Source organism: Nerophis lumbriciformis, linkage group LG20, assembly GCF_033978685.3.
Source record: "Nerophis lumbriciformis linkage group LG20, RoL_Nlum_v2.1, whole genome shotgun sequence".
NCBI classification, from domain to species: domain Eukaryota; kingdom Metazoa; phylum Chordata; class Actinopteri; order Syngnathiformes; family Syngnathidae; genus Nerophis; species Nerophis lumbriciformis.
The window spans coordinates 36,932,501-36,956,011 of NC_084567.2; the positions used below are offsets into that span (position 1 = coordinate 36,932,501).

General features: G+C 44.9%; 1 protein-coding gene across 2 annotated transcripts in view; it reads left to right on the forward strand.

Moving 5' to 3' along the window:
* The window catches only part of rxraa (retinoid X receptor, alpha a), a 363,104-nt gene that overhangs the window by 304,012 nt on the left and 35,581 nt on the right, over positions 1-23,511 (forward strand). For both annotated transcript variants that reach the window (XM_061980862.2, XM_061980863.2), the window contains exon 7: positions 20,030-20,159. In XM_061980862.2, the coding sequence (XP_061836846.2) occupies positions 20,030-20,159 (130 nt within the window). The remainder of the gene's footprint in view (positions 1-20,029; positions 20,160-23,511) is intronic.

Below are 23,511 nucleotides of genomic sequence, written 5' to 3' on the forward strand. Positions count from 1 at the left end.
TATTGCAAGGAATTTAGGGATTTCACCATCTACGGTCCGTAATATCATCAAAGGGTTCAGAGAATCTGGGGAAATCACTGCACGTAAGCAGCTAAGCCCGTGACCTTCGATCCCTCAGGCTGTACTGCGTCAACAAGCGACATCAGTGTGTAAAGGATATCACCACAAGGGCTCAGGAACACTTCAGAAACCAACTGTCAGTAACTACAGTTGGTCGCTACATCTGTAAGTGCAAGTTAAAACTCTCCTATGCAAGGCGAAAACCGTTTATCAACAACACCCAGAAACGCCGTCGGCTTCGCTGGGCCTGAGCTCATCTAAGATGGACTGATACAAAGTGGAAAAGTGTTCCGTGGTCTGACGAGTCCACATTTCAAATTGTTTTTGGGAACTGTGGACGTCGTGTCCTCCGGACCAAAGAGGAAAAGAACCATCCGGATTGTTCTAGGCGCAAAGTTGAAAAGCCAGCATCTGTGATGGTATGGGGGTGTATTAGTGCCCAAGACATAGGTAACTTACACATCTGTGAAGGCGTCATTAATGCTGAAAGGTACATACAGGTTTTGTTGCAATCCAAGCAATGTTACCATGGACGCCCCTGCTTATTTCAGCAAGACAATGCCAAGCCACATGTTATATCAACGTGGCTTCATAGTAAAAGAGTGCGGGTACTAGACTGGCCTGCCTGTAGTCCAGACCTGTCTCCCATTGAAAATGTGTGGCGCATTATGAAGCCTAAAATAGCACAACGGAGACCCCCGGACTGTTGAACAACTTAAGCTGTACATCAAGCAAGAATGAGAAAGAATTCCACCTGAGAAGCTTCAAAAATGTGTCTCCTCAGTTCCCAAACGTTTACTGAGTGTTGTTAAAAGGAAAGGCCATGTAACACAGTGGTGAACATTCTAAGTTAATTATTATTTGCAAAAAAAAATAAAGTTTATGAGTTTGAACATCAAATATCTTGTCTTTGTAGTGCATTCAACTGAATATGGGTTGAAAAGGATTTGCAAATCTTTGTATTCCGTTTATATTCTAACACAATTTCCCAACTCATATGGAAACGGGGTTTGTAATTTATTTTCTCATTCAATAGTTAATTCTTTAGTTATAAACAACACATTTAACAGAATAGAATCTGCCTTTTCCCCTTTTAAATATGGCCACGGCAAAATAATCGCATGATGACTTAGTTCGTGCTGTCGGACTTGGAAAAACGCTGCTTTAGGGTCGCAATTTTTGGGATAACAGTTCACTTAACCCAGGGGTTAAGTGAAATGTTGAAAGAGCCATATTGGACCAAAAATACAAAAACAAATCTGTCTGGAGCCGCAAAAAATTAAAAGCCATATTACATACAGATAGTGTGTCATGAGATATAAATTGAATTAAGAGGACTTAAAGGAAACTAAATGACCTCAAATATAGCTACAAATGAGGCATAATTATGCAATATGTACATACCTGCCAACTACACCGGTTTTCCCGTAATTAGTACGGTTTTCATCAACCTATTCCGGGTTACGGTTGCAGTGATAAAAAATACGGTTTTTCATTAATTAAAAAAATTTTTTTTTTTTAAATGCGCGAGGCTATTTATAGCACCACTGCCAAGCACGAGGCACCAGTTGCCATTGTTTCCAAACGAGCGAATGATCATGGACTCAGCCGGAGAAAAATCGCAAACGAGTTTTAAACCGAAAAGAAAACTGCAGTCATTCCATGAAGAATATTCAAAAGCCTATCCGGGAATAATTATCCGTTCCAAAAAGGGTGAAAACTACGCGAATTGCACCTTGTGCAGACAAGATTTTTCGATCGGACACGGAGGAATTAGCGATGTAAAAGACCACGTTGGGACAAAAAAACACAAGTCTAATGCCGTTGCTAGCGATACAAGTGGAAAACTTTCAACGTTTTTCGGATTTTAGCCACAAAAAGGTAATGACACCAATGTTATCTATTGGAATTGTTTAGTACTGTTATACTGTTAAAAGTGCTTATACTATTTATGCTTTCAAGTCCAAGTTGAAGAAATCTTGTTAAAATGTTGACAGCATAACTACCAAAATACAGAAGTATGTCCTTAAAATTTTTGCAGTGCTATTTCGGTTGAAAAGTTAAAATGATTACATTAGAGATGTGATGTGCCACTTTTCAAGTGTCTGATGGCTTAAATTAATTTTCATGAATTTTTCATATTTTGAATTCTTTTGAAAGGCTTACAAAAAAACTACATTTGAATTGTAATTCCATGCTATTGACAGGACTATTCATTTTAATGAAGTTAGCTTACCATGTTTACAGTATGATAATTGTGATAGAAATGTGAATTTTAGGCACAGCATATTTTTTACAATTGAACAAGGCAGTAGATTATACAAGCTTGGACAGAAAGTTAATAATGACACCAATTTTTTTTTTAATGGAATTGTTTAGTTCTGTTTTACCATTTGTTTACTGTAAAAAGTGTTTATACTGTTTATACTTTCAATTAACAAATTGAAGTCTTGTGAAAGGTTGACAGGATAACTGGCATTAACTGTCAAAATAATTTCAAACTATTGAAGTTAGCTTACAGAATAAACATGTCAATCAACCCATATGATTTTTGCTGTAATATTTTTGTTTTGAAAAGTCACTGTGACTGATAGAAAAGTGATGGTTTTAGCAACATTTTAACCTGTCTGAATGCTAATAATCATTTTGCGTCGGGGGGCGAAGCCTGAACCCCCCACCAGGACTTTGTCCTGGACCTACCGGGGCCTGCGGCCCCTGGACCCTGGCTACTAGGTTTTTCTGATTTCAAAAGTTGGCAGGTATGTATGTACATATAGCTAGCCTAAATAGCATGTTAGCATCGATTAGCTTGCAGTCATGCAGTGACCAAATATGTCTGATTAGCACTCCACACAAGTCAATAACATCAACAAAACTCACCTTTCATGCACAACCTTAAAAGTTTGGTGGACAAAATGAGACAGAAAAAGAAGTGGCATAAAACACATCCTAGAAAGTTATACATGTAAACAAACTACGGTGAGTTCAAGGACCGCCAAAATTAGTAGGACAAAACGGCGCTCGCCAAATACTCGAATCAGTGAAGCATGTTTAATATAAACAGTGTGCTTTGTAACAATTAGGGAGGTTTGTGTCATGTTTGTCCTCCTACAGAAACCATATTAAAACAAAAAATAGATTGTTTTCCCCTCATCTTTTTCCATTTTTCATACATTTCTGAAAAAGCTCCACAGAGCCACAAGGGCGGCGCTAAAAGAGCCGCAGGTTGCCGACCCCTGACTTAACCAAACCGTGACCTGGGGTGTTTTGCGGCATATCAGCCTGGCAGGGGGTCCTGACCGCAACGTCCCCTCCTCTCCTCCAGTCACATTCATCCCCTCACCGCCCCTCGTCGTTGCCACTCCTCCCCTGCAAAGGTTTCCTTTGAGAAGCGCCGCCCCGTGCTGTAATTAATCACAGGGCTCCCCCCCCCGGCCACGAGTGCACGCCATGAATGGGCCACCGCCACCGTCTAATGGCCCGGGGTCTGGCAAAGCCGAATAAAGTGTGTTTATCTCATGTTGACCTAGAATAGAAGTTAAACATGCGTCAGTAATGTGCCTACAGTGGGCCTCTTCTCAACCAAGGGGATGTTTTACTTACTTAATCCTGCAGGTGGTTTTTTTATTGATCTTTTTTTTTTTTGCACGGGTCTTACGTTTCACTTTTGCTGCTTTATCCCTCACAAAAGTATAGGAAGTAGAGATGCGCGGATAGGCAATTATTTCATCCGCAACCGCATCAGAAAGTCGTCAACCATCCGCAATCCACCCGATCTAACATTTGATCAGAACCGCATCCGCCCGCCATCCGCCCGTTGTTATATATCTAATATAGACGATGCAAGGCATTGGTGAGGTTATAAAGCTTTTGCCTGTTAAAGAAAGGAGACTGATCCAATGCAGCACAGACATTCGCGTGCCACGCTGTCACGACCCAGACGCACACCAGTGCGCAATCATATGGGAGCCGCGCTGAGCGCACCTCCAAGCGCGTCTCGCTGCCGGCGACGGCCGGGTATATGGGCCCGACGCTCCAGCGCCATCCATTTTCAGGGCTAGTTGATTCGGCAGGTGGGTTGTTACACACTCCTTAGCGGGTTCCGACTTCCATGGCCACCGTCCTAGCTGCTGTCTATATCAACCAGGGTGAGCCCCACCCCTTTCGTGAGCGCACTGCGCGCGGAGTGACCCCTGTTACGCGCCCCCGGCAACAGGGGTGGCGGGCAGGTAAGCTGCGCGGGCGGAGCGCGCGGAGTGACCCCTGTTACGAGCCCCCGGCCACGGGGGTGGCGGGCAGGTAAGCTGCTTACCTGCTGCGCGTGACGCCGGCCGCGGCGAAGGCGGACGAGGCGGGGTGTCGGTGCGGTGGGCGCGGTGGTGACCCTGGACGTGCGTCGGGCCCTTCTCGCGGATCGCCTCAGCTACGGCTCCCGGTGGGGCCCTCTCGGGGGAAGGGGCCTCGGTCCCGGACCCCGGCGAGGCGTCCCTTCTCCGCTCCGTAAAAGTGTAAAAAATCTCTTTTTTTTTTTTTTCTTCTGTTGTGGCATATGCTGCAGGTGCCTGCTCGTTTTTCGTATGTGGGTAACAACATTTAACTATGTATATATATTTCCGAATTGGTTTAACTGCCACCCGCCTGAATCTATTTAAAATCAAAAAAAATTTATTTCAACCACCCGACCTGACCCGCCCCGCGGATAAAATCTAATTTTTTTTAATTTCATCCGCCCGATCCGCGGATAATCCGCGGACTCCGCGGTTGTGCCCGCAAACCGCGCATCTCTAATAGGAAGTGTTGTGTTATTTAGATCAGTGTTTTTCAACCTTTTGGGGTTTTTTTACGGAGGCACACCACCAGCAGAAATCATTAAAAAACCAAACTCAGTTGACAGTAAAAAGTCAATTGTTGGATATGACTTTAAAGCATAACCAAGCATGCATCACTATAGCCCTTGTCTCAAAGTAGGTGTACTGTCACCACCTGTCACATCACACCCTGACTTGTTTTGACTTTTTTGCTGTTTTCCTGTGTGTAGTGTTTTACTTCTTATTATTTTGGTGGCTTTTTCTCTTTTTTTTTGGTATTTTCCTGTAGCAGTTTCATGTCTTCCTTTGAGCGATATTCCCCGCATCTACTTTGTTTTAGCATCAGGAATATTTCAGTTGTTTTTATCCTTCTTTGTGGGGACATTGTTGATTGTCATGTCATGTTCGGATGTACTTCGTGGACGCCGCAGTAAGTCTTTGCTGTCGTCCAGCATTCCGTTTTTGTTTACTTTGTAGCCAGTTCAGTTTTAGTTTCGTTCTGCATAGCCTTCCCTAAGCTTCAATGCCTTTTCTTAGGGGCACTCACCTTTTGTTTATTTTTGGTTTAAGCATTAGACACCTTTTTACCTTCACACTGCCTCCCGCTGTTTCCGACATATTTGGCCTGTTTTTGCCTTGTTCTTCCCGGGTCGCCTGTGAGTCTTCCTTTTTCACATTTTAGCTCTCCTCGGGGCTTGTGGAAGTCATTTCCAGGCAGGGAATTTTGACCATTTTGACCACTTTTCCACATTTTGGCCTGTTTTTGCCTTGTTCTTTCCGGGTCGCCTGTGAGTCATCCCGGGGGGTATTTTTGACATTTTTCTCATTTTGGCTCTTCCCGGGACTCATTCCCTAGGAGGGAAGTTTGAACATTTTTGGCATTTTTTTCCACATTTTGGCCTGTTCTTCCCGGGTCGCCTGTGAGTTTTCCTTTTTCACATATTAGCTCTCCTCGGGGCTTGTGGAAGTTATTTCCAGGCAGGGAATTTTGACCATTTTGACCACTTTCCCGCATTTTGGCCTGTTTTTGCCTAGTACTTCCCGGGTCGCCTGTGAGTCTTCCTGGGGGAGGGAGGTTTGACCTTTTTCACATTTTGGCTCTCCCCGGGGCTTGTGGAAATCATTCCCTGGGAGGGAATTTTGACCACTTTTCCACATTTTGGCCTGTTTTTGCCTTGTTCTTCCCGGGTCACCTGTGAGTCTTCCTGGGGGAGGGGGGTTTGACCTTTTTTACATTTTGGCTCTCCTCGGGGCTTGTGGAAGTCATTCTCAGGCAGGGAATTTTTACCACTTTTCCACATTTTGGCCTGTTTTTGCTTCTTTCTTCCCGGGTCGCCTGTGAGTCATCCCGAGGGGTATTTTTAAAATTTTTCTCATTTTGGGTCTTCCGGGGACTCATTCCCTCGGGGGGAAGTTTGAACATTTTAGGCATTTTTTTCCACATTTTGGCCTGTTTTTGCCTTGTTCTTCCCGGGTCGCCTGTGAGTCTTCCTGGGGGAGGGGGGGTTTGACCTTTTTCACATTTTGGCTCTCCCCGGGGCTTGTGGAAGTCATTCCCTGGGAGGGATTTTGACCATTTTGACCACTTTTCCACATTTCCGCTGTTTCCGACATCTACAAAGCAATTAGCTACCTGCTGTCACCTACTGATATGGAAGAGTATTACACGGTTACTCTGCCGAGCTCTAGACAGCACCGACACTCAACAACAACACATCATTTGCAGACTATAATTACTGGTTTGCAAAAAATATTTTTAACCCAAATAGGTGAAACTGCATAATCTCCCACGGCACACAAGTGGTTGAAAAACACTGATTTAGATGATAATTAGCTGATGATTCACCCCACTCCTGACATATGAGTTTCTTCTTTTTTTTCTTCTTCTTTTTTTTTTTTTAACTGGGACACTTGAGTAATTCATTTTCATGCCGACGTGTGAGCATCCAATTTCCTCCGCGTTGTCACGCTCTTATTGGCTGGTTCAAGCAGAATTAATGAAAAATTGAAAAGGAAAATCTTCCTTCTCTCCTCCTCAAGCAATTAAACTTTCATTCGACAACGTGCAAGCCTCGCGCCTTTTTTTTTTTTTTTTCCTATGGTCGAGCGCTGCATTAAACCGTTTTTCTCGTCATTAAAAAACTGAATTATTTGTGGCCTACAATGGAAGGACGGGGATTGGTTGAGTGAGTCGTGAGATGTTCCCAAGTGTACGATTGTTCCATTGTGACCGGGTATCATCCTAAACGCCGCTCGGAGACTCGGTGCGTGAGTACAGCAACGCCGTGCCTGAGGATTGAGGAAAGCGGGTCAGTGTAAACACGGCTAAGATAGCCATGCAACATTCATGAGGCGCACCATGTTGAACTGGAACTCTCCTGCACAAGTTCACCGGTCTTCAAAAACCACATTGTGCTCGCCTTTGTGTTGCCCTTTTAGAATGAATTAGCAGCAGTTTGTTTATGCGCTTCTGAGAGGAAGTGTGTCTCACGATATCCGTCACGCCCGATCTACACCGTCCACATCTCCCAAGGAGATCGTTTGCTGCAATATTCATGAGTTGCCAGTATTCCTTCTCCCACTGAAGAATAAGACGCCGCTTTCATTTTTCAAAAGAGTGTCGTCTTTGTGTCTGCGCAAACTTTTTTTTTTTTTCTTCCACCGCATCTGTGTAATACTCGGCAGTCAGTGCGAGTTTCACACCGCAGGGAAAGGGAACACAAGGATGTCTCTGGCCCTGCGTTACCAAAAAGGAGGACGTGAGTGGAGGGACGGTTTTTTTTCTCCTTCGCCGTGAACTCATTTCCTCTTGAGGGGTGCAGTTGATAGTTCGGATCCTCTAAGCTTTTAGAATCGATCAGCGGGCTTTGGGGAAGGGAGGTTCTGCCAACGATTTTGGCGAACAGGTTCACGCGAGGATACCTCATTTGAATTTCTTTGCTTGGCATGTAGATTACTCATTAGAGTTGCACTCAAGGTGTTGTGTTGTGTTAAGAATTCTCCATGTTTATCTACGTTTTCAGATACTTTTATTTTGAAGCATTTCTTGACAGTGTCACTTCCGCTTCCTTCCTGTAGGTGTCACTTCCGCTTCCCTTTTGACGTGTGTTAATGTGTGGTAACTTGTTTCTCGGCTACGTTCCAATCAGTGCTCTAGTCTTTGACGATGTGAGTATTATGGGTGTGTGAAAAAAATCGATTCGAATTCGAATCGCGATTCTCACGTTGTGTGATTCAGTATCGATTCTCTTTTTTTTTTTTAAATCGATTTTTTTTTTTTTATTAATTTTTGTTTTTTGTTTTCATTATTTTTTTTATTTTTTTTTATTATTATTTTTTTTTCAAGTGGTCAAAATGGTCAAAATTCCGTGCCTGGGAATGACTTCCACAAGCCCCGAGGAGAGCCAAAATGTAAAAAAGGTCAAACTCCCCTCCCCCAGGAAGACTCACAGGCGACCCGGGAAGAACAAGGCAAAAACAGGCCAAAATGTGGAAAAGTGGTCAAAATTCCCTCCCAAGAAATAATGATTTCCACAAGCCCCGGGGAGAGCCAAAATGTGAAAAAGGTCAAACCTCCCTCCCCCAGGAAGACTCACAGGCGACCCGGGAAGTACTAGGCAAAAACAGGCCAAAATGTGGAAAAGTGGTCAAAATGGTCAAAATTCCCTGCCTGAAAATGACTTCCACAAGCCCCGAGGAGAGCTAAAATGTGAAAAAGGAAGACTCACAGGCGACCCGGGAAGAACAAGGCAAAAACAGGCCAAAATGTGGAAAAGTGGTCAAAATTCCCTCCCAGGGAATGATTTCCACAAGCCCCAGGGAGAGCCAAAATGTGAAAAAGGTCAAACCTCCCTCCCCCAGGAAGACTCACAGGCGACCCGGGAAGTACTAGGCAAAAACAGGCCAAAATGTGGAAAAGTGGTCAAAATGGTCAAAATTCCCTGCCTGGAAATGACTTCCACAAGCCCCGAGGAGAGCTAAAATCTGAAAAAGGAAGACTCACAGGCGACCCGGGAAGAACAAGGCAAAAACAGGCCAAAATGTGGAAAAGTGGTCAAAATTCCCTCCCAGGGAATGATTTCCACAAGCCCCGGGGAGAGACAAAATGTGAAAAAGGTCAAACCTCCCTCCCCCAGGAAGACTCACAGGCGACCCGGGAAGTACTAGGCAAAAACAGGCCAAAATGTGGAAAAGTGGTCAAAATGGTCAAAATTCCCTGCCTGGAAATGACTTCCACAAGCCCCGAGGAGAGCTAAAATGTGAAAAAGGAAGACTCACAGGCGACCCGGGAAGAACGAGGCAAAACAGGCCAAAATGTGGAAAAAAATGCCAAAAATGTTCAAACTTCCCCCCTAGAGAATGAGTCCCGGGAAGAGCCAAAATGAGAAAAATGTCAAAAATACCCCCCGGGATGACTCACAGGCGACCTGGGAAGAAAGAGGCAAAAACAGGCCAAAATGTGGAAAAGTGGCCAAAATGGTCAAAATTCCCTCTCAGGGAATGACTTCCACAAGCCCCGGGGAGAGCCAAAATGTGAAAAAGGTCAAACCCCCTCCCCCAGGAAGACTCACAGGCGACCCGGGAAGAACGAGGCAAAAACAGGCCAAAATGTGGAAAAAAATGCCAAAAATGTTCAAACTTCCCCCCTAGGGAATGAGTCCCCGGAAGACCCAAAATGAGAAAAATGTCAAAAATACCCCCCGGGATGACTCACAGGCGTCCCGGGAAGAACAAGGCAAAAACAGGCTAAAATGTGGAAAAGTGGTCAAAATGGTCAACATTCCCTGCCTGGGAATGACTTCCACAAGCCCCGAGGAGAGCCAAAATGTAAAAAAGGTCAAACCCCCTCCCCCAGGAAGACTCACAGGCGACCCGGGAAGAACGAGGCAAAAACAGGCCAAAATGTGGAAAAAAATGCCAAAAATGTTCAAACTTCCCCCCTAGGGAATGAGTCCCCGGAAGACCCAAAATGAGAAAAATGTCAAAAATACCCCCCGGGATGACTCACAGGCGTCCCGGGAAGAACAAGGCAAAAACAGGCCAAAATGTGGAAAAGTGGTCAAAATGGTCAACATTCCCTGCCTGGAAATGACTTCCACAAGCCCCGAGGAGAGCTAAAATGTGAAAAAGGAAGACTCACAGGCGACCCGGGAAGAACGAGGCAAAACAGGCCAAAATGTGGAAAAAAATGCCAAAAATGTTCAAACTTCCCCCCTAGAGAATGAGTCCCGGGAAGAGCCAAAATGAGAAAAATGTCAAAAATACCCCCCGGGATGACTCACAGGCGACCTGGGAAGAAAGAGGCAAAAACAGGCCAAAATGTGGAAAAGTGGCCAAAATGGTCAAAATTCCCTCTCAGGGAATGACTTCCACAAGCCCCGGGGAGAGCCAAAATGTGAAAAAGGTCAAACCCCCTCCCCCAGGAAGACTCACAGGCGACCCGGGAAGAACGAGGCAAAAACAGGCCAAAATGTGGAAAAAAATGCCAAAAATGTTCAAACTTCCCCCCTAGGGAATGAGTCCCCGGAAGACCCAAAATGAGAAAAATGTCAAAAAATACCCCCCGGGATGACTCACAGGCGTCCCGGGAAGAACAAGGCAAAAACAGGCCAAAATGTGGAAAAGTGGTCAAAATGGTCAACATTCCCTGCCTGGGAATGACTTCCACAAGCCCCGAGGAGAGCCAAAATGTAAAAAAGGTCAAACCCCCCCTCCCCCAGGAAGACTCACAGGCGACCCGGGAAGAACAAGGCAAAAACAGGCCAAAATGTGGAAAAGTGGTCAAAATTCCCTCCCAGGGAATGATTTCCACAAGCCCCGGGGAGAGCCAAAATGTGAAAAAGGTCAAACCTCCCTCCCCCAGGAAGACTCACAGGCGACCCGGGAAGTACTAGGCAAAAACAGGCCAAAATGTGGAAAAGTGGTCAAAATGGTCAACATTCCCTGCCTGGGAATGACTTCCACAAGCCCCGAGGAGAGCCAAAATGTAAAAAAGGTCAAACCCCCCCTCCCCCAGGAAGACTCACAGGCGACCCGGGAAGAACAAGGCAAAAACAGGCCAAAATGTGGAAAAGTGGTCAAAATTCCCTCCCAGGGAATGATTTCCACAAGCCCCGAGGAGAGCTAAAATCTGAAAAAGGAAGACTCACAGGCGACCCGGGAAGAACAAGGCAAAAACAGGCCAAAATGTGGAAAAGTGGTCAAAATTCCCTCCCAGGGAATGATTTCCACAAGCCCCGGGGAGAGACAAAATGTGAAAAAGGTCAAACCTCCCTCCCCCAGGAAGACTCACAGGCGACCCGGGAAGTACTAGGCAAAAACAGGCCAAAATGTGGAAAAGTGGTCAAAATGGTCAAAATTCCCTGCCTGGAAATGACTTCCACAAGCCCCGAGGAGAGCTAAAATGTGAAAAAGGAAGACTCACAGGCGACCCGGGAAGAACGAGGCAAAACAGGCCAAAATGTGGAAAAAAATGCCAAAAATGTTCAAACTTCCCCCCTAGAGAATGAGTCCCGGGAAGAGCCAAAATGAGAAAAATGTCAAAAATACCCCCCGGGATGACTCACAGGCGACCTGGGAAGAAAGAGGCAAAAACAGGCCAAAATGTGGAAAAGTGGCCAAAATGGTCAAAATTCCCTCTCAGGGAATGACTTCCACAAGCCCCGGGGAGAGCCAAAATGTGAAAAAGGTCAAACCCCCTCCCCCAGGAAGACTCACAGGCGACCCGGGAAGAACGAGGCAAAAACAGGCCAAAATGTGGAAAAAAATGCCAAAAATGTTCAAACTTCCCCCCTAGGGAATGAGTCCCCGGAAGACCCAAAATGAGAAAAATGTCAAAAATACCCCCCGGGATGACTCACAGGCGTCCCGGGAAGAACAAGGCAAAAACAGGCCAAAATGTGGAAAAGTGGTCAAAATGGTCAACATTCCCTGCCTGGGAATGACTTCCACAAGCCCCGAGGAGAGCCAAAATGTAAAAAAGGTCAAACCCCCCCTCCCCCAGGAAGACTCACAGGCGACCCGGGAAGAACAAGGCAAAAACAGGCCAAAATGTGGAAAAGTGGTCAAAATTCCCTCCCAGGGAATGATTTCCACAAGCCCCGGGGAGAGCCAAAATGTGAAAAAGGTCAAACCTCCCTCCCCCAGGAAGACTCACAGGCGACCCGGGAAGTACTAGGCAAAAACAGGCCAAAATGTGGAAAAAAAATGGCAAAAATGTTCAAACTTCCCTCCTAGGGAATGAGGCGCTAACCACCACCCATCAGGAGCAAGGGCGAAGTGTCTTGCTCAAGGACACAACGGACGTGACGAGGTTGGTAGAAGCTGGGGATCGAACTAGGAACCCTCAGGTTGCTGGCATGGCCACTCTCCCAACTGCGCCACGCCCAACCCGGTTTGGATTTTATGTGCCGTCAAAGTCGGTCCCATTCATCGCTGCTTGCAGCTTTAATTAGGGACCGCAATGTCCCTTTGGGACAGAGGACCCTATTGTAATTGTAAGGTTTTATTCCATCCATCCATTTTCTACCGCTTATTCCCTGTGGGGTCGCGGGGGGCGCTGGAGCCTATTATTCTTTATTATACCGCCGCCCCTTTGAACTGTAATGTGACCCCCTTAACATGTTTCAAAACTCACCAAATTTGACACACACATCAGGACTGGCGAAAATTGCGAAGTCCCAAAACTCAAAATTGCGCTCTAGCGCCCCCTAGGAAGAAAACAGAGACAAAACTGCCTGTAACTCCCACTACGAATGTCGGAGAGACATGAAACTAAAAACCTCTATGTAGGTCTCACTTAGACCTAGATTTCATACACTGACATCCTTCAGCAAAAATCAACAGGAAGTTTGCAATTCCCCCTTCAAAACAAAAGTTCTGTAAAACAGTCACTTTTGCCTCTTTGAGCTATAATTTGACCCTCTTAACATGCTTCAAACTCACGAAACTGGACACACACATCAGGACTGGCAAACATTGCGATCTAATAAAAAAAACAACAACCCCAAAACTCAAAATTGCGCTCTAGCGCGCCCTAGGAAGAAAACACAGACAAAACTGCTCCTAGGAAGAAAACACAGACAAAACTGCCTGTAACTTCCAGTAGGAATGTCGTAGAGACATGAAACAAAAACCTCTATGTGGGTCTTACTTAGACCTACATTTCATATATTGACAACCCCAAGAAAAAATCAACAGGAAGTTTGCAATTCCCCCTTCAAAACAAAAGTTTTGTAAAAACCGGTCACCTATTTTCAAAAATGATCTCCTCTGAGCGCGTTTGTCGTGTCGGCTTCAAACTAGCACATCAGAGAGATTGAACCCTTCTGATTAAAAGTTGACGAAAAAGTTTTAATTTCTGCTCCGGTTTGGATTTTATGTGCCGTCAAAGTCGGTCCCGTTCATCGCTGCTTGCAGCTTTAATTAAGGACCGCAATGTCCCTTTGGGACAGAGGACCCTATTGTAATTGTAAGGTTTTATTATTATTCTTTATTATACCGCCGCCCCTTTGATCTGTAATGTGACCCCCTTAACATGTTTCAAAACTCACCAAATTTGACACACACATCAGGACTGGCAAAAATTGCGATCTAATCAAAAAACCTAGCCCCAAAACTCAAAATTGCGCTCGAGCGCCCCCCTAGGAAGAAAACACAGACAAAACTGCCTGTAACTCTCACTACGAATGTCGGAGAGACATGAAACAAAAACCTTTATGTAGGTCTCACTTAGACTTAGATTTCATACACTGACATCCTTCAGCAAAAATCAACAGGAAGTTTGCAATTCCCCCTTCAAAACAAAAGTTCTGTAAAAACAGTCACTTTTGCCTCTTTGAGCTGTAATTTGACCCTCTTAACATGCTTCAAAACTCACCAAACTGGACACACACATCAGGACTGGCAAAAATTGCGATCTAATAAAAAAAAATAAAAAATAAAAAAACTCAAAATTGCGCTCTAGCGCCCCCTAGGAAGAAAACACAGACACAACTGCTCCTAGGAAGAAAACACAGACAAAACTGCCTGTAACTTCTTCCAGTAGGAATGTCGTAGAGACATGAAACAAAAACCTCTATGTGGGTCTTACTTAGACCTACATTTCATATATTGACAACCCCAAGAAAAAATCTACAGGAAGTTTGCAATTCCCCCTTCAAAAAAAAAGTTTTGTAAAAACCGGTCACCTATTTTCAAAAATTATCTCCTCTGAGCGCGTTTGTCGTGTCGGCTTCAAACTAGCACAGCAGAGAGATTGAACCCTTCTGATTAAAAGTTGACGAAAGAGTTTTAATTACTGCTCCGGTTTGGATTGTATGTGCCGTCAAAGTCGGTCCCGTTCATCGCTGCTTGCAGCTTTAATTAGGGACCGCAATGTCCCTTTGGGACAGAGGACCCTATTGTAATTGTAAGGTTTTATTATTATTCTTTATTATACCGCCGCCCCTTTGAACTGTAATGTGACCCCCTTAACATGTTTCAAAACTCACCAAATTTGACACACACATCAGGACTGGCAAAAATTGCGATCTAATAAAAAAAAAAACCAACCCCAAAACTCAAAATTGCGCTTTAGCGCCCCCTAGGAAGAAAACACAGACAAACTGCCTGTAACTCTCACTACGAATGTCGGAGAGACATGAAACAAAAACCTTTATGTAGGTCTCACTTAGACCTAGATTTCATACACTGACATCCTTCAGCAAAAATCAACAGGAAGTTTGCAATTCCCCCTTCAAAACAAAAGTTCTGTAAAAACAGTCACTTTTGCCTCTTTGAGCTGTAATTTGACCCTCTTAACATGCTTCAAAACTCACCAAACTGGACACACACATCAGGACTGGCAAAAATTGCGATCTAATAAAAAAAAATAAAAAATAAAAAAACTCAAAATTGCGCTCTAGCGCCCCCTAGGAAGAAAACACAGACACAACTGCTCCTAGGAAGAAAACACAGACAAAACTGCCTGTAACTTCTTCCAGTAGGAATGTCGTAGAGACATGAAACAAAAACCTCTATGTGGGTCTTACTTAGACCTACATTTCATATATTGACAACCCCAAGAAAAAATCTACAGGAAGTTTGCAATTCCCCCTTCAAAAAAAAAGTTTTGTAAAAACCGGTCACCTATTTTCAAAAATTATCTCCTCTGAGCGCGTTTGTCGTGTCGGCTTCAAACTAGCACAGCAGAGAGATTGAACCCTTCTGATTAAAAGTTGACGAAAGAGTTTTAATTACTGCTCCGGTTTGGATTGTATGTGCCGTCAAAGTCGGTCCCGTTCATCGCTGCTTGCAGCTTTAATTAGGGACCGCAATGTCCCTTTGGGACAGAGGACCCTATTGTAATTGTAAGGTTTTATTATTATTCTTTATTATACCGCCGCCCCTTTGAACTGTAATGTGACCCCCTTAACATGTTTCAAAACTCACCAAATTTGACACACACATCAGGACTGGCAAAAATTGCGATCTAATAAAAAAAAAAAACAACCCCAAAACTCAAAATTGCGCTTTAGCGCCCCCTAGGAAGAAAACACGGACAAAACTGCCTGTAACTCCCACTACGAATGTCGGAGAGACATGAAACAAAAACCTCTATGTAGGTCTCACTTAGACCTAGATTTCATACACTGACATCCTTCAGCAAAAATCAACAAGAAGTTTGCAATTCCCCCTTCAAAACAAAAGTTCTGTAAAAACAGTCACTTTTGCCTCTTTGGGCTATAATTTGACACTCTTAACATGCTTCAAAACTCACCAAACTGGACACACACATCAGGACTTGCAAAAATTGCGATCTAATAAAAAAAAAAACCAACCCCAAAACTCAAAATTGTGCTCTAGCGCCCCCTAGGAAGAAAACACAGACACAACTGCTCCTAGGAAGAAAACACAGACAAAACTGCCTGTAACTTCCAGTAGGAATGTCGTAGAGACATGAAATAAAAACCTCTATGTGGGTCTTACTTAGACCTACAGTTCATATATTGACAACCCCAAGAAGAAATCAACAGGAAGTTTGCAATTCCCCCTTCAAAACAAAAGTTCTGTGAAAACAGTCACTTTTGCCTCTTTGGGCTATAATTTGACACTCTTAACATGCTTCAAAACTCACCAAACTGGACACACACATCAGGACTTGCAAAAATTGCGATCTAATAAAAAAAAAAAAACCAACCCCAAAACTCAAAATTGCGATCTAGCGCCCCCTAGGAAGAAAACACAGACAAAACTGCTACTAGGAAGAAAACACAGACAAAACTGCCTGTAACTTCCAGTAGGAATATCGTAGAGACATGAAACAAAAACCTCTATGTGGGTCTTACTTAGACCTACATTTCATATATTGACAATCCCCAGCAAAAATCAACAGGAAGTTTGCAATTCCCCCTTCAAAACAAAAGTTTTGTAAAAACCGGTCACCTATTTTCAAAAATTATCTCCTCTGAGCGCGTTTGTCGTGTCGGCTTCAAACTAGCACAGCAGAGAGATTGAACCCTTCTGATTAAAAGTTGACGAAAGAGTTTTAATTACTGCTCCGGTTTGGATTTTATGTGCCGTCAAAGTCGGTCCCGTCCATCGCTGCTTGCAGCTTTAATTACACTTGTGTCTTCTTATAGAAACGATCTCCATTACAGTTCAACCTGCAGTTTTTATGTTGTACAAAGTGTGCAGTCATAGCAACAGATTACAATGCTCCGTGCTTCATGTATGTGAGATTTGGTTTTAAACGCCCTTGTCTATTATGTGGCTAAAAATGTTCAACTGCGAGACTATTCTTTTTTTCCGCCTTCATGCTCACCGCCACTCATGGCTTTAGCAAATATGAAGACGTACAAATATTGGATGAGTCCTCTGCCTTCAATCTTTTGGGCCTGGTACTTCACATTGAACCTATAGCCAGTTGTTTTTTGAGCACCGAATGAACAAAACAGTATGTCCTTCAGCTGTCACGCACTCCCAAGAACTGCTTTGATTTTCTCTTCCTTCTGTACCTACTTTTTTCAGTCACCAAATACGGTGACGTTAACAATATGTTAAGGTTTAAAACCACTGAAGCTATTGTACCTGACCTGGTCAACAGAGATCTCAACAGTTAATTTAGCTGTACTAACAGCTAAGTTGTCTTTGCTTTTGTCTGCTCTTTACCCAAGTAATACCAGACATTTTGTGCCCAAGACATGCGTTTCTCACCTAGGCCTTTCAGTGATGTCCTACTTAGTCCGACTTCACCTCGCAAAATACCGTCATTTATGTCCCCACATGGACACGGCGTTGAATCCCCTCAACAGTGTATAAAACGGTCTATTTTTCGGCGCATTTTAAAATTCAATAAACCCGCTTCAGCAATTAAAACATATCTTACGTGGTACTGTCAAAATTAAAATCCATCCATCCATCCCATCCATCCATCCATCTTCTTCCGCTTATCCGAGGTCGGGTCGCGGGGGCAGCAGCCTAAGCAGGGAAGCCCAGACTTCCCTCTCCCCAGCCACTTCGTCCAGCTCTTCCTGTGGGACCCCGAGGCGTTCCCAGGCCAGCCGGGAGACATAGTCTTCCCAACGTGTCCTGGGTCTTCCCCGTGACCTCTTACCGGTCGGACGTGCCCTAAACACCTCCCTAGGGAGGCGTTCGGGTGGCATCCTGACCAGATGCCTGAACCACCTCATCTGGCTCCTCTCGATGTGGAGGAGCAGCGGCTTTACTTTGAGCTCCTCCCGGATGGCAGAGTTTCTCACCCTATCTCTAAGGGAGAGCCCCGCCACCCGGCGGAGGAAACTCATTTCGGCCGCTTGTACCCGTGATCTTGTCCTTTCGGTCACAACCCAAAGCTCATGACCATAGGTGAGGATGGGAACGTAGATCGACCGGTAAATTGAGAGCTTTGCCTTCCGGCTCAGCTCCTTCTTCACCACAACGGATCGATACAGCGTCCGCATTACTGAAGACGCCGCACCGATCCGCCTATCGATCTCACGATCCACTCTTCCCCCACTCCTGAACAAGACTCCGAGGTACTTGAACTCCTCCACTTGGGGCAAGATCTCCTCCCCAACCCGGAGATGGCACTCCACCCTTTTCCGGGCGAGAACCATGGACTCGGACTTGGAGGTGCTGATTCTCATCCCAGTCGCTTCACACTCGGCTGCGAACCGATCCAGTGAGAGCTGAAGATCCTGGCCAGATGAAGCCATCAGGACCACATCATCTGCAAAAAGCAGAGACCTACTCCTGCAGCCACCAAACCAGATCCCCTCAACGTCTTGACTGCGCCTAGAAATTCTGTCCATAAAAGTTATGAACAGAATCGGTGACAAAGGGCAGCCTTGGCGGAGTCCAACCCTCACTGGAAACGTGTCCGACTTACTACCGGCAATGCGGACCAAGCTCTGACACTGATCATACAGGGAGCGGACTGCCACAATAAGACAGTCCGATACCCCATACTCTCTGAGCACTCCCCACAGGACTTCCCGAGGGACACGGTCGAATGCCTTCTCCAAGTCCACAAAACACATATAGACTGGTTGGGCAAACTCCCATGCACCCTCAAGGACCCTGCCGAGAGTATAGAGCTGGTCCACAGTTCCACGACCAGGACGAAAAAATTTAAATAATTGTGAAAAACAAATGCAACATGAAAAAATCAAGAAATAAAATAATTGAACTCGCAATTTGTAGCACCCATTCAACGACGTATGGTACCGCTCGGTAGTTGGTCGTAGTCTGTTGATTCGTGTGAAAGTGGCGGGCAAACCATTTCACCGCCGGGATAGCTTCCGATCTAGTTTCTCTTAAGTATCCTTCTTGAAAATTGCCTTGCAAATATATATCTGCCACCTAATCAACATTTTGCTCTCCTTCTTTGTGAGTACCGGTGAATTTTCTGTGGCTTTCTGTGGCTCGTAAGGCTCCAGTGCCACTTCCTGTTTTCGCAACTTGTGATTGGATACTCACTTGCTCTTGTCTGCTCTTTACCCAAGTGATACCAGACATTTTGTGCCCAAGACAGTCATTTGTAACCAGTGACTAACGGCTCATTTGTGTTTGCTTTTGTCTGCTCTTTACCCAAGTGATACCAGACATGTTGTGCCCGAGATGTTCTCACCTGGGCCTTCAGTGATGTCCTACTTAGTCCGACTTCACCTCGCAAAATACCGTAATTTATGTCACCACATGGACACGGCTGGAGATACTATACAGAACTCACAATTTGTAGCACCCATTCAACGACGTATAAGTCAGTGGTACCGCTCGTAGTTAGTAGTTGGTTGTAGTCGGTTGATTCGTGTGAAAGTAGCGGGCAAACCATTTCACCGTTGGGATAGCTTCCGATCTAGTTTCCGTTCAAGTATCCTTCTTGAAAATTGCCTCGCAAATATTTATCTGCCACCTAATCAACATTTTGCTCTCCTTCTTCGTGAGTACCGTATGGCTCCGGTGCCATTTCCTGTTTTTGCAACTTTTTGATTGGATACTCACTTGGTACTCCCAAGTGAGTATCCAATCACAGTGTAAGGTCAGCTAGAACGCCTTACTGACAACAACTCGTGATCTGATTGGCTATCGCCATTATCTACCAACTCCATGTGTCCGCATCGTTGGGGCTTCATCAACTGTAAGGCTGCTCCGAGATGTGGGAACGACTGGGGCTAAGCTCCAAAGGGAAGCTAAGGCCCTTGCTGAGGAAGCAGAAAAGGGAAGCTTCTGGTTGTGGCTAAGGAGGAGGGATAAGTACTGGGGTTCGAGGCAATAAGATGGGTCAGTTGCAGGGGGTGGCAGGGAGACGTCCCTGCCACCGCTCCGCCACCAGGAGGCGTTCCGGGGTTAAAGAGAGCGAAACTCCAATGAGCGGTGGTCCCCGGCTGATGACCCTGCAGCTGACTCAAGGCGCTGTAGGAGGCGCGTCAGGCATACTTGCCCAGCAGAAACAACACCATATCTGTACAATCAACCTAAAAACAACAGCACTGAAATGAGCATAATATGACATAAGGAGAATATGAATGCTTTTAGATATTTCGGGAGAGTCAATTAAAAATTACTTGAATCTTTAATTATGATCAGAAAAGGCTTTGCTGGCCCTGACTGCACACCACTGTTTGTACCCCACTACACATGTGCGATAATTCCAAACGTCTGCTCTTCTTCTCTTTCAGCCCAATGACCCCGTGACAAATATCTGTCAGGCTGCGGACAAACAGCTCTTCACATTGGTGGAGTGGGCCAAGAGGGTTCCCCACTTCTCCGAGCTGCCACTGGACGACCAGGTCATTCTACTACGAGCAGGTCTGTAAAGTTCGGCTTCTACAAATATTCTAAAAATGCCCAAAAAAAATAATACAACTTACCAACAACAACAGTGATTCTTGAGTGTTTTACACTTAGGTAAAACGGAATCCATCCTGTTTGGGTCCCACATCAACCTTAAGAAAGTCAGTGACTTCACTATAAAAGTGGGTGACATTGTTATCACCAGGAAGGATGAGGTCACCTACCTAGGTTCCATTCTAGAGGCTAATCTTTCCTGTGATAAAATGGCAACCAAGGTAATCAAAAAGGTCAACCAACGGACGAGATTTCTCTATAGAATCTCCTCTCTGGTCAACAAAAGCACCATGAGGATTCTGGCGGTAACTCTCGTTCAACCCTTTTTCGATTACGCATGCACCTCCTGGTACCCTAGCACCTCCAAAACCCTCAAATCTAGACTCCAAACATCCCAGAACAAGCTAGTCAGATTACTTCTAGACCTCCACCCCAGATCACACCTCACTCCTACCCACTTCTCCAAAGTGGGCTGGCTCAGGGTGAAGGACAGAGTAAAACAACTTGCACTGAGCCTAGTCTATAAAATCCACTACACATCCCTGATACCAAAGTACATATCAAACTACTGCCGAATGACTGCCGAAACCACAACACCAGGGGGAGCTCCACTAACCACGTTAAACCCAGATTCCGATCTAACAAAGGTCTTAACTCATTCTCTTTCTATGCCACATCAATGTGGAATGCACTCCTAACTGGTGTAAAAGAAAGGGCATCTCTATCCTCCTTCAAAACCGCACTAAAAGAACACCTCCAGGCAACTTCAACCCTAAACTAACACCCTCCCTTCCTCATCATACCTCTTCAGATTGTAAATAATCAAATGTAAACAATCAAATGTAGTCACTTTTTCTTATAATTTCTGATCTCTCTCTCTCTGTGTCCAATACTTGCTGTACATATGTACCAAGTCAGACCTACACTGTTCCAATATCAATTTCTCTGATGATGCAATTGTTGGTGACTGAAGTGTTGATACCTCCATATCCCACACCCTGGATAGTAAATAATGTAAATAATTCAATTTATATACTGTGATGATTATCTTGTGTGATGACTGTATTATGAAAATAGTATATATCTGTATCATGAATCAATTTAAGTGGACCCCGACTTAAACAAGTTGAAAAACTTATTCGGGTGTTACCATTTAGTGGTCAATTGTACGGAATATGTACTTCACCGTGCAATCTACTAATAAAAGTTTCAATCAATCAATCAAACTCTAAAGTTGAATTGAGGCAACCAGGTTTTTGTTGTTTGTTCATTAAGTTTTTGCAGTCAAGGCGTTGAGGGGATCTGGTTTGGTGGCTGCAGGATTAGGTCTCTGCTTTTTGCAGATGATGTGGTCCTGATGGCTTCATCTGGCCAGGATCTTCAGCTCTCACTGGATCGGTTCGCAGCTGAGTGTGAAGCGACTGGGATGAGAATCAGCACCTCCAAGTCTGAGTCCATGGTTCTCGCCCGGAAAAGGGTGGAGTGCCATCTCCGGGTTGGGGAGGAGATCTTGCCCCAAGTGGAGGAGTTCAAGTACCTCGGAGTCTTGTTCACGAGCGAGGGAAGAGTGGATCGTGAGATCGACAGGCGGATCGGTGCGGCGTCTTCAGTAATGCAGACGCTGTATCGATCCGTTGTGGTGAAGAAGGAGCTGAGCCGGAAGGCAAAGCTCTCAATTTACCGGTCGATCTACGTTCCCATCCTCACCTATGGTCACGAGCTTTGGGTTATGACCGAAAGGACAAGATCACGGGTACAAGCGGCCAAAATGAGTTTCCTCCGCCGGGTGGCGGGGCTTTCCCTTAGAGATAGGGTGAGAAGCTCTGTCATCCGGGGGGAGCTCAAAGTAAAGCCGCTGCTCCTCCACATCGAGAGGAGCCAGATGAGGTGGTTCGGGCATCTGGTCAGGATGCCACCCGAGCGCCTCCCTACGGAGGTGTTTAGGGCACGTCCGACCGGGAGGAGGCCACGGGGAAGACCCAGGACACGTTGGGAAGACTTTGTCTCCCGGCTGGCCTGGGAACGCCTCAGGATCCCCCGGGAGGAGCTGGACGAAGTGGCTGGGGAGAGGGAAGTCTGGGCTTCCCTGCTTAGGCTGCTGCCCCCGCGACCCGACCTCGGATAAGCGGAAGAAGATGGATGGATGGATGGATGGTTCATTAAGTTTCACCTTCAATTCAAAGGCTGTTTAAGTGTGGACTCATCCCTTCTAATGGATTTAAATGAGTGTAAATTAGATTTTTTTTTAGGATTTTTTTTTATAATATCCACAAAGTTCAATGAGCAGGTTGTGTTATGTGTGACCATGTTTGTCGAATTTTTGTGCTGGTTGCAATTTTTTTTCCCTGCACCATGACTAGGGAATGTTGTTTGGTTTAGCTTGGCTGTAATTGCATGAAAGTATAACAAATGGTCACTGGCTTGAGGTCAGTGGTTCTTAACCTGGGTTCCATCGAACCCTAGGGGTTCGGTGAGTCGGCCTCAGGGGTTCGGCGGAGGTCAAGACACACCCGACTCATCGTGTAAATACAAACTTCGCCCTATCGGCGTATTACGGATACGGCAACAGCTGACTGGTTTGCAGGTGTGTAATTTGTTGTGAGTTTATGCAATGTGTTGGTTTTGTTGTTTGAACAAGGTGATGTTCATGCACGGTTCATTTTATGCACCAGTAAAAAAACATGGTAACACTTTAGTATGGGGAACATATTCACCATTAATTAGTTGCTTATTAACATGCAAATTAGTAACATATTGGCTCTTAACTAATCATTATTAAGTACTTATTAATGCCTTATTCGGCATGACCTTATTATAACCCTAACCCTCTAACCCTGACCCTAACCCTAACCAAATAACTCTAAATTAAGTCTTTGTTACTTAGAATATGTTACCCATACTAAAGTGTTACCAAAAACATATAACTATGTCTTAAATTTGAAAAAAAATAATATATATATATATATATATTTTTCACTAAAGAAGGATTCGGTGAATGCGCATATGAAACTGGTGGGGTTCGGTACCTCCAACAAGGTTTAAAAGAACCACTGCTTTAGGTACTCCTAACAGTCACTAGATGGCGTCACAATGGTAGTTATCACACCACTGGCATATTAGCATGTAAATATGCTAACACCACGTCTGATTCAAATTGTTTAACTCATACCGTCTCGTGGGCCAAATTAAAGGTCCTGGCGGGCCTTAGTTTGGACACCCCTGTGCTACAGCCAAGGGGTACGGGGAAGAGGGAGAGGTAGAATTTGAATTGAGTCTTAGAGTCATAGCGCCTGATGGGCAAAGGTCTTAGAAT